The 11,496-nt window shown below is 36.5% G+C and overlaps 1 protein-coding gene across 1 annotated transcript in view; it reads left to right on the top strand.

Moving 5' to 3' along the window:
• Nucleotides 1-9,860, top strand: part of LOC146895938 (sulfotransferase 2A1-like) — a 41,945-nt gene extending 32,085 nt beyond the window's left edge. Inside the window, exons 5-6 of the mRNA XM_087908896.1 lie at nucleotides 6,487-6,664; nucleotides 9,730-9,860. Coding sequence (XP_087765022.1) covers nucleotides 6,487-6,664; nucleotides 9,730-9,842 — 291 coding nt within the window. The 3' untranslated portion in view covers nucleotides 9,843-9,860. The remainder of the gene's footprint in view (nucleotides 1-6,486; nucleotides 6,665-9,729) is intronic.
• The last annotated feature ends 1,636 nt before the right edge of the window (nucleotides 9,861-11,496 follow it).

An 11,496-nucleotide genomic window follows, 5' to 3' on the forward strand; every position in this document is an offset into this window, starting at 1 on the left:
CAATGTAAATTGTCCATAAATAATAGCTCACAAGTATTCATTCTATTATTCACTTTGATTATTATTAGTATGAGTAAGTTCACACTAATCTACATATCCCAGTCTATTTTCCTTCTTTATTTTTTTTTAGACCTCTGGGGCTACATAATTTCTACCCCAAATCCCAACCCTAAATGAGTAATAATCTTCCCCCAATTAGTGTCCCTAACCCTAAGGACAAACTTTGTTGGGAGAGGGGATGTCATTTTCTAGAATTGCTTTGAGCTGTCATGGGGGAGATGTTCTTTCTATAGTATCCTGTAAACGTAAAATGACAGTTAAGATTAAAGATTACTGTTTTGTATAATTGCATATGGTCTCTGAGTATTCGGTAGTGTTATTTTAAAGTTCTTATTTGGAATTCTGACCAAAGCATTGTAAGAAGGCTCACCATTTCCACAACTGGTCCCCCAAAACTAGTCTCATAGTAGCACTATTAGTGTCATGATGTCATAATTAACCAGGAGGAGTCAGTGTTGTGGGCACCATCTTCTACTTGGAAGTTTCAAAGACTACTACAAGACAATCTAGTGTTCATTGTTGAAAACTTAAACATTATTTATATATACATATATTCAATGAAAGATACAATATAGACAAAATGGGCATGAAAAAAAGCAAAATGTTCCTTCAAATCCATCTTCTTTCTGATCAATACCAGATGGCTCCTGACATGAGACAAAAATTGTAAAAGTTTCTTTTAGCAACATGCTTGGATTTAGAGAAGGATAGTCATTGTCCAACTCCAAAGGCAGCTCTTATTTTTAATTAGAGATGTATACATGTCCAGATAATCAAATTTTACCATGCAGATGAAATTCAGATTTCTCTTTGCTTGGTGATTTTTTTCTGCATAGCTATCTTTTCATCTTTAGGCATCCAGATATCCAAGGTCTCTTGATTCTATGAAGATGAGTATTTTCCTGTAAAGACAAGAACAGAACTCTGCCCCAACCCTTATGAAGCTTCCTTATGATTGTCACCTCTGTGAATGAGCTGTCATTTCTCTTTCTCAAGAGGTTTCTCTTTTCAAATCAAATCTTTATCAATTTTGATGGTATCCATAGCTTTTCCTCTCCTGTGGAAACAAGTGCAAAACCATTTCCCCAATGTATCACCTCTCCCGCTTTCCATTGTGAGGTCAGTACATCCTTGGAATGTACCAGCTGATTTAATTCAGCAGTTTTTCCTATTATCCAATGTCTCTCTGCTGGTGTGGGAGAATTATCTGTATTCTGTCAATCATGTATTTTAATAAAATGCTGATTGGCCAGGCAGGAAGTATAGGTAGGAAAACCAGACAGGAAGTAGAGGTGGAGAAAAGAGAACGGGAGTGTTCTAGGAAGCAGGAAGCTCCCTCTCCATTCCTGCCCAGACCACCGAAGAGGCAACATGTGAGCTGACAGCTGAAAAAGGTACCAAGCCATATGGCCAACACAGACAAGAATTATGGGTTACTGTAAGATGTAAAAATTAGTTAATAAGAAGACTGAGCTAATGGGCCAATCAGTTTATAACCTTATGGAGTCCTGTGTGTGATTTTCCTTGTTGCTTGCCGGTTGTGGGGTACTGGGTAGGACAGAAACCCCAACAAGCCGGCCCTCATGTTACAGATGGCACCCACGTGGATAACTGCATCCACAGAAAGCCTGAGAAAATTTGGGAAAGAATAGAGTAAAGCATGTTTTCTTGGTAGCAGCAATTTCTCGGACCTGCTCTGCTTGCTGGAGGCAAGCAAGCACTCTCATCTAAGAGAGGCTTCTTGACTCAGCTTTATGGAGTGTTGTGTGTGATTTTCTTTGGGATTTGCCAGCTGTAGGGTACTGGGCAGGACGAAAACCCCAACAAGCTGGCCCTGCATGCTACACTCTGTTGCTGTTATTCATTTCTCATTAGTGTTAAGAAAACTCAAGGTTAATAAAGCATTAGGGAATGTATTTCTTGGGGTATTTTCCACCCCTTTCTCTTTGTTTAGTATATCCTTTATAGGTCGATTGTAGGAGAGAGGATACTTGTTTGTCCCAGCTCCCCAGAACCGAAATAATCACACAGAAACCATAGTAATTAAAACATTGCTTGTTCCATTAGCTCTAGCTTCTTATTGGCTGACTCTTACATTCTTAAAACATTTTAAGTGCCATATTCTGATGTATTTGGAAGGCTTGAAGAATACATATCTTTCCGAAATACATCTCTGTACATCTAGAAAATCCAACTGACATTACTATAAGCTTAACTATTATAGATGATTATCTATTAGCCTATATTTCTTAATTATACATTGCATTTTTAAATGACCTGGACAAATACAATACCTTAATCAAGATTAGAAATACATATACAGCATATAACAAATTTGACCTTAAGTTTGTATCAACAAACCAAGACCCATACCAATGCAAATCTCTATAGCATATCCCCTTTTAAATGTAAAGACACATTTATAGACAATGTTGGGAATATGGGCATAGTTCTGTCTAAACTTCTTTCTGCTGTTTATTGGGTGAAATATTTTTTGAGGGGTGTTTAAGGCAACCTTGGAGGGGGTCTTGGTTCATTAAACCACATTAGCCTAGAATGAATCCACAGGTTCTCATCCTCTGTGGAAACAAAAAAGAACCTCTTTTCCAAAGCAACATATCCTTAGACTCAAATTCTGAAGTCAAGATACCTTAGTAATAAAATGCTAATTTAGCTTATCAGCCTGTACAATGAAATATCGCTCTGTATTTAGCTCTTCACAGTAAAAAAGATAAAAGAAAACATAATAATATACTTAATCCAGATTCTGTAAGTATATTCAGTCTTTATGTGGCTTATTTTCACTCTATTACTTTTTTCATATTTATTTTATTATCTTTACTCCTTTAATCTTTGAATGTCTCTACTGTCTTTTTAAAGACATTGTTTTATATTTTAAAAACCATTTACTTCTTTTTATAACTCTCTATACTCTTCTTTTTCTCTCTCAAGCCCATGTACGTTTATCCAACACTGTAGCCCATTTAGAGGTCTTTCATGTCTGAATGTGTCCTATTGTGTACCTGTAATTCTGTGCTGTCCAGGAGATTTTAAAATGCTATGTGCTTCTTAAAAACTTAAGATGCAGCATTACTAGGATATATACAGTACTTCTGGCTTGCTCAGTACAGTCCAAAATGGTAGAAGTGCTTTAGTGTCAGAGTCTTTCAGGTGGGAGCCATCATCACCACCTCAACTCTGATAACCAGTTGACCCATTCTGCCACCAAGTAACTTGCAGTACACTATCCACAAACCCCATTTAAATGCTCAATTGTCAAATGTCAGAACAGCCATTTGTGCTAACAAACCAGGAAGCTGCTATTTTTTTTTTTAAAAAAGAAGTCTCATAGATTTTATTGCTCCCAATGGCATCTTACTTGCTACAAGCCCATCCAGAAAAAAAAATTGTGGATACCTGGTATAGGGGACTTGTCTGTAATCTGTCAATTATATTTTAAATAAATGCTGATTGGCTAGGCAGGAAGTATAGGCAGGAAAACCAGACAGGAAGTAGAGGTGATGCAATGAGAACAGGAGAATTCTGGGAAGCAGGAAGCTTCCTCTGCCATTCCTGCCCAGATCACCAAAGAAGCAACATGTGAGCTAACAGCTAAAAAAGGTACCAAGTCATATGACTAGCATAGATCAGAATTATGGGTTAATATTAACTACAAGAGTTAACAAGAAGCCTGAGCTAATGGGCCAATCAGTTTTATAATCTTATGGAGTCCTCTGTATGATTTTCTTTGGGATATGCCAGCTGTGGGGTACTGGGTGGGACAGATACCCCAACAAGCAGGACCCCTCATGTTATAGATACCGATAAATTGTGCTAAACTCTGTTCTTTTATGTCGAGATTTCCTTTTAAAACTCTCTCAGGTTTTTAAGTAGATTTAGTCCACACGTTGGTGCACCAACTTGTAGGAGGGAGACTGCTTGTTTGTCCTGGCTGCCTGAAACCAAAATAATCACACAGAAACCATATTAATTAAATCACTGTTTGGTTCATTAGCTCTAACTTTTTATTGGCTGAATCTTGCATATTAATTTAACCCATTTATATTAATCTGTGTATTGCCACGTGGCTGTGGCTTACCAACTAATGTTCCATCTGGCTCTAGCAGGGCTACATGCCTTCTTTCTGACTCTGTCTTTTTTATCCCAGCATTCAGTTTAGTTTTGCATGCCTAGCTAAGTTCTTCCCTGCTGTAGGTACAAAGCAGTTTCTTTATTTATTAATGGTAACCACAACATACAGAGGGGAATCCTACATCAATCACTTCGATCATTCTATTACTGCCTGACTCGTAGGATTCTTTGATATACCTGTAATATACTTTATATATAATAAGCAAATAACTGTTTCATTTTCATAGAGACATATGCTGAGTCATTATCTGTCTTTATTTGTGCAGGTATACCCATAATAGCCATATATTCTAATAAATGTGTGATTACTGAAGCAGCCTTTCCTGAGCTCAGGGCAGTTGCCCATTGAAATCTGAATAAGTGTCAATGGTATGGTGTACACATTTTAATTTTCCAAATTTTGTAAAGTGGAACACTTCCATCTGCCATATTTAGCCAAACTGCTTCCCTGACCATCTTTGTCTGTGAATTCCCAGGGAATGCTTGGTGGAGGTGAACCATAGAACAATGCAATGAGTTGGGATAGGGATGTTTGGAGTGGTCTATGAGATCTACTAGAGATGTGGGTGGATAATGCAGATGTTCTGATGCATAGTTAGGGGTAACATTGGGGCATTGGTCTCAAAGTAATGAGGGATAGGTGATGATCTACAATTAACTTACCTCTTCCCTAGCCAGAGTCGTCTGTGAGTTCCCAAGAGAGGACTTTTGGATTTGTGTATTGGGATAGTACATTGAGCTAGAGCAGTGAAGTTAGAAGAACATCAGTGAGATCTACTCTAGATAGGGGAAGTAGTCACAGATTTTTCTGTCAAAAGTTGGAATGAGATTGGGAGATTGGACCTAGAGGGGCACAGGAAAAAGAAAAATCTACAGCCAGCTTACCTGCATCCCTGACAAAAGTCAGAAAAACAATTTTTAATGAAAAATATAAAGGAGCAACAAAAGAGGAAAATTAGATCATTCAAAAAGAACTTGGTTCCTTAATGTTTTCTTTCAGGGACAGAAAGTTTCCATTTATGTAGCAACACCAAAGACTCTTTGCCTTTTCAAAATCTTTTGCTTTCTCATTTATTATTTATTTTAAGTAAATTTAATAAATAAATTAAATAAAATGTATTATTTTCCAGTTGTATCTGCTGCATGACTGTGCAGTCTTACATAAATTTCCTGTTCAAAAAGTTCAACACATTATTTTCTGTTATTGCCATGATTATTTACCTTCCCATAAAATATTATGAATCTTTGAAAAATATGTAATAAAAGTTTGTCATCAGCAATACCTTTAGAGTTCCATGATAAGGGCTAGAATTCAAAGCAAAGTCTTCACTATTCCAAGGTTCTGCATTCTTATGACTGTCTTCATTGATTAACAATTGGGACAGTGCACATTTGTGATTCTAGTATATAGGTATCTGAAACAAGAAGATTATGAATGTGATGGATATCTGAGTTATAGCATGATATCTTAACTCAAAATGGAATAAAAGCTCCCTGGAATACCCCAAGTAATGAATATTGACATCATTCTTATGAAAGTGCTGCTTAACTATATTATTCTCAGTTACCCATAGGAAACAGTATTACATGGTGTAAACATTAACTTCTCTCAAAATCTTTGTGCGTATTGCCTTCATTCCAATTATGACTGTCTGAAAGTATCTCTATAAGTCCCTTTAAATGCTCAAACAAGTGGGATATGGTGGTGCAAACCTTAAATGTCAGCACTTAGGAGGAAATTCAGGTGGTGAATCCCTTACCTATTTGAGCTTGAGGTCAGTACAGTCTCCATATTAAGTTACATCCCACCAAACAAGGCTGCATAGTGAGACCCTGTCTAAAGGAAAAATTATCCCAATGCATTTCGTTGGTGTGTTGGCATACATCTGTGAACACAACATTACAGAATTGGAAACTGGAGGATCACATGTTCCAGGTCTTCATCTACTACAAAGTAAGTTTAAGAACAGTCTTGGTATGTGAGATCCTGTCTCTAGTATCCTTTGCTCCCTAAAAGAAATCAGTCTCTATCTTTTAGGTACAGACATCAGACACATTGCAAGCCCAACTCATTATAAAATGCTGTGTGTGTGTCTTCTGCCATCTGTAAATGTCCTGTTTCTTTCCTAAAATCTTTCAATGCTTTTTCATTTGATGGTGTCATTTCTTTCTCTGTGCCCCCTTTTCAGTGTCCATCCACAGTTTACTTCTCTGCATCTGTCCTCTCAGATCTCTCTGTTCATTAGCATCTTTTGTTGTTTCTTCTCTTTTTAGGACACAAGAGGAACCATAGAGAAGATCTGTGATTTCCTAGGGAAGAAATTAGAGAAAGATGAGCTGGATCTGGTCCTCAAGTACAGCTCCTTCCAAGTCATGAAAGAAAATAAAATGTCCAATCTTAGCATCATCCCAGAAGATGTGGTTACTAGTGGTTTGAATCTCATGAGGAAAGGTGAAGAAAAATGTATCTATCTTCAAAATATGTCAGAATATGTGGAGAGCTTGTTGTTTCAATGAGACTATAAAATAGTCAGGAATGTTTCAAAAGTCATTGCTCATTACAACATAGTTTCTTACAGACCTTGCAATGAAATCTTTCCATGTTGATGATGTGGGGTTCACGAGCTCTGAAAAAGAATTGACTTGTTGTGGAAGAGTATCTTGGCATTGCATATGTCTAGTATCTTCAATATGAAACAAAATGTAGGCATACTGCAATGAGGCTCTGTAAGGCTCCCTGTATCTTAGAACTCAATTCTAAAGAAAATGTCAATGCCTGGGACCAAAGATATATCTGGTATGATAAACACTGAAATAACTTTCTTCAAAATGATTTGAAAAGATGTTGAATATGTCAAGAATGCTGACTCATAGAAGGCTGACTCTAGTCCCATAAAGAGAATGCAAATTATTCACTACTCTATAATATGATGGTATTTTCCAACCTAAATTTGAATTGTTTCAAACTCAGGGCTACTCAGTTGGTTCTGAATTGTCTCTCCTGGAATGGGAATATCCATCTTTTCTATGTCTGTGCTACCTCTCTAAGCTGGGAAGAGATTGTGGGCATGGTTTCATTGCTGTAAAATTAAGGAGTAACTTTGTCAGAGTGAATAACACCTGGAATCTCACCTACACCTTATTAGCAAAAAATTGGTGAGATTGGACTCTGCTGAAGAAGGAATGAGTCAGATATCAGGTCTCTGGAGATGAGTAAAGACCTTGGGTATAGATGCAGGAAGCAGAGAATAATGGGTTTCATTTTCTTCTACCAATAATTTAGATGTTTCAGCCTTAATCTTCAAGCTTCCTCCATCATAGAATGGTGGATCACGAGACCAAAATAGGATTTTAGCTTATTCTCTTCCAAAATATAGTATGGCTCATGTATCATGTGTCTCAGGAGGATATATTTATATTTATTTACATACACATATATGTGTATGTCATTGTATGTGTGTATATGTGTGTGTTTGTGTACGAATGTCTAAGACATTAATCTTAGAGACAGAAAAAGACCTAGGGAGAAGGCCACTACAGGCCATAAGAAAGGCCAGGGACAGTCTGATCAAAAATATTTTTGTGAGACCTACAGCTACCAGAACTATTAGGAATTTTCTTACCAACAAAAGTTAAGCCATCATGCAGTAGGGTTATCTTGTCCCCTGATACACCAGAGTTTGAGGAGATTAATAGAAAAAAGAAGAGAAGTATTTACTTGTAAGGTACATAGGATATTGACCTATTTTAACTTAGAGCTTCATGACATACTTCTCTTAACTTGACTCATTCATATTGAATTTACTAAAGTTCTGGTACGTCAGCATCTATTCTGGTTTATTAAAAGCCAGGCATGGTGTGGGAAACAACAAAATAACTTGTTCTAAAAGTGATGAAAATAATGAAGCTGAGAGTAGAAAAGGATACTCATAAGATCCCACCATAACAGATGGAAGTCTTATATTCATATCTAATAATGGTATATTATTTCAATATGGTATATCAATAATTACCATTTAATTATGAATTCTTTATATGTTCTTTAATAAATACTACTAGGGGCTTAAAATTAACTTACACGATTCTTCCAGAAAGTATTGTGATGATCTGGAGATATAACTCAGAGGTTAAGAACAGTGACTGTTCTTCCAGAGGTCCTGAGTTCAACTCCTAGTCACCACATGGTGGCTTGCAACCATGGGTAGTAAGATCTGGTGACCTCTTCTGGCTTGCACAGATATATGCAGGCAGAATGATATATACATAATTAACAAACAAATCTTTAATAAAGAATGTAATATGATAAGGAAAAGGATTACCTTTATTGCCAATCTTTTTTGCTTCATCTGAATTCATCAATATCATGGTGGATAAAATCTCAGGGACTAATTTTTCTGCATAGCAAAATGGAACAATGCCAATACCTTCTTCACTCATTCAGGAATGCTTTCAACAAACCCATATTGAGTATGTTCCCTTTGCCTGATATGCGTTGTTATTAAATGAAAGCTTTAACAATTTAAGAATCATTTTAGATTTCAAATATATTAGATTTTGTGCTTATATACAAAATAGAAATGAGTAGAGCATGTCAAAGCATCATAACTATAAAATAAAATACAGCAAGGATAAGGGATTCAGAGTTCTGCTTGGAAGAAAGGAAGAGATGATTACAGTGAAATTACTAAGAAAACAAAAGAACAAGACATTATTATATGGAAGATATGAGCACTCCAGTGTGAAGGTGCACTCTATGCAGTGTGAACAGTTGGACAATTTAACATTACAACTAGAGACATATTATAATGCAGTTGTCAAAACCAAGGTATTGTAAAAATGACAGAGTATGAAATAATGTAGATGTTCATACATTACCAAATACCATACTGATTGAAAACAGGAATCATGGGACATTCACTGGTGACTGTTTCTGGGTCTCCTGCATCTTTACTGTCATGTAGTTCACAACTGTGTGTATCTCCAGCTCTAAGAGATATGCTGCCTCTAACTTGTGAAGACACCTGATTTCATGTGCACCTATACACGTAATTAAAATTAATTTTAAAAGATGTTTTAAAAGTTTCTTGCATGCTTTTCAGAACTTCTATAAGTAAACACTAAAATGAAGAAAGAGCAATTGAACTCAGCTTGGATAACTAAGATAAGAAACTCTGTTGGGATGAATAGTGTGGTGCAATCAGGTATAGTGGGATGCAGAAATAATCTGGCCATCTAGAGTTTGAGCTAGTGTTGATGCTGTTAGATTTTATGGTTGACAGGATGGGAAAGAATAAGGTGGTTCAATAGTCCCACAGAGGTAGAAGTCTGTTTACATATTATTGCAAGGCATAAGAAGGATTATCTAGGGAGTCACTGGTAGTTTCACGTTATATACTGTTTGTTCCTTGTCAAGTATGTGAAGGGAGGATTGAAAGATATGTTAAGCATTTTAAGTTAAGGAGTGATAGTGTTAAAATCATCATTAACCCATCTTTTTGTCTGCTTCACATTTTTCAGGCACAACTGGAGACTGGAAGAATCACTTTACTGTAGCCCAAGCTGAAGCCTTTGATAAAGTATTCCAGGAGAAAATGATTGGTTTCCCACCAGAACTGTTCCCATGGCAATAAATTCTTAAAACTTTTAAATCATGTATTTGTATTGTGAATGACTGGTTATGGTCAAAGAATAAGTTCTATAATTGAATTGTGTCATTCTTTAATAATTAGTAGTAGCAGTAGTGATAATGGTAGTAGAAGTGGAGTAGTGCTAGTTTTATTGTATGTGTGTATACACATTTCAGAGGCCGGAAGAGTGCATTGATTTGATTCTCATGGAATTGCAGTTACATGATGCTGTAAGCCACTTGCTTTGGGTCCTAGCAACTGAAATCAGATCCTATACAAGGGTAATACAATGCTCTTGACATCTGAATCATATCTGCAGCCCAGAATCTTGGTGTCTTGCTTCATCAAATAGCTCTTTTGCTTCATTTATTACAGGTTTCTTATACATTGTCAGCTAACTCCAATTTGCTTCATGTAATTCCAGTTTTAAAACAATCCTTGTAATATATTATACATAGAAAATCTACAATAATCTGTACTGTTTTCTCTGTGACATTTGGGCCAAAGGAATAAATAAATTGTATTTATAGAGATTTTCAAATCTCTTTCAAATAGCCTATGGTATAAGACTTATATAAACTTACATTTCTACTCAGAATATTATATTTGAATTTCACTTTTTCTTCTTTTTGGTAAAAATGTTTAGTGGGCTTTAAAATTATTGGCTTCATTATGAAACTCTGATATATACATGCACAACATTGTAATTTACTCAGTATTGCTCCCCCACTGCCAAGTCCCATGCTTTTGTTCCTCTTATTACATTCTTTTCCCACACAGTGCCCTTCCACTTGCATGTCATAAAGACACTTACATTTAAATCAGAATGTGAAAATGGGAGAAAGAATACAATATTATTTTTGTATTGTTATGGTTAAGGGAAGGTTTTCCTAATAGATAAAATGGAGAATATAGCAGGAGGCATCTGGGAAAGTCTAGAACAGGGAGAGAAAGTAGTAGACTAAACATGACCTGCAGAATCGGCCAGGCCATGATTTGGGGATCAAGAAAGGAGGATCAACAGAGAGAAAGCCAAGAGATAAAGAGTCACCAAGAAGACCAAGAGAGTCAAGAGAATAACAGAGTTATATAGGAATCAGAATCTGGTGAAAGAAAATGTATAACCTGGGGAAATTTGGGGTGGAAGATGGAGTGAGAAGAGCTAAAAGGAGCCAGGACACTGAATATCCCTGTGGACTCTCTAACAGGCACTTGGCCAGAGAGCTCGGAGGTCAGCATTCACTTTGGTATGCTAATAGGCACTACAATTACTTATTTGTCCTGTGTGTCTTTTGGCCTGACATACAAGTTTATTGTTGATGATAAGGGCCATTGTAATCTATTCTGTAACTTGCTGAAATTAGGATATTGTCCATACCAGGGTCTGTCCGTAGGAGGCTCTGCCTCCCTATGCTCTGAAGAATTTCCCACTACAGCTGTGACCACAAGAGAATTGACCCTGACTACACATGGAGAAGTGAGTGTTCCCAGTCGGAGGGCCATCCTCTTTAGGCCCTAACCATTGTTCAACTAAGGTCATGGCAACATTATTTGTAATAGTGAGAAACTAGATGACCCTCAAATGAAGAATGGATAAAAAATGTGGTTCATTTACACAATGGAGTACTACTCAGGGGTAAAACACAATGACATCTTA

The sequence above is a fragment of the Myodes glareolus genome, chromosome 1 (genome assembly GCF_982192425.1).
Source record: "Myodes glareolus chromosome 1, mMyoGla1.1, whole genome shotgun sequence".
NCBI classification, from domain to species: Eukaryota; Metazoa; Chordata; class Mammalia; order Rodentia; family Cricetidae; genus Myodes; species Myodes glareolus.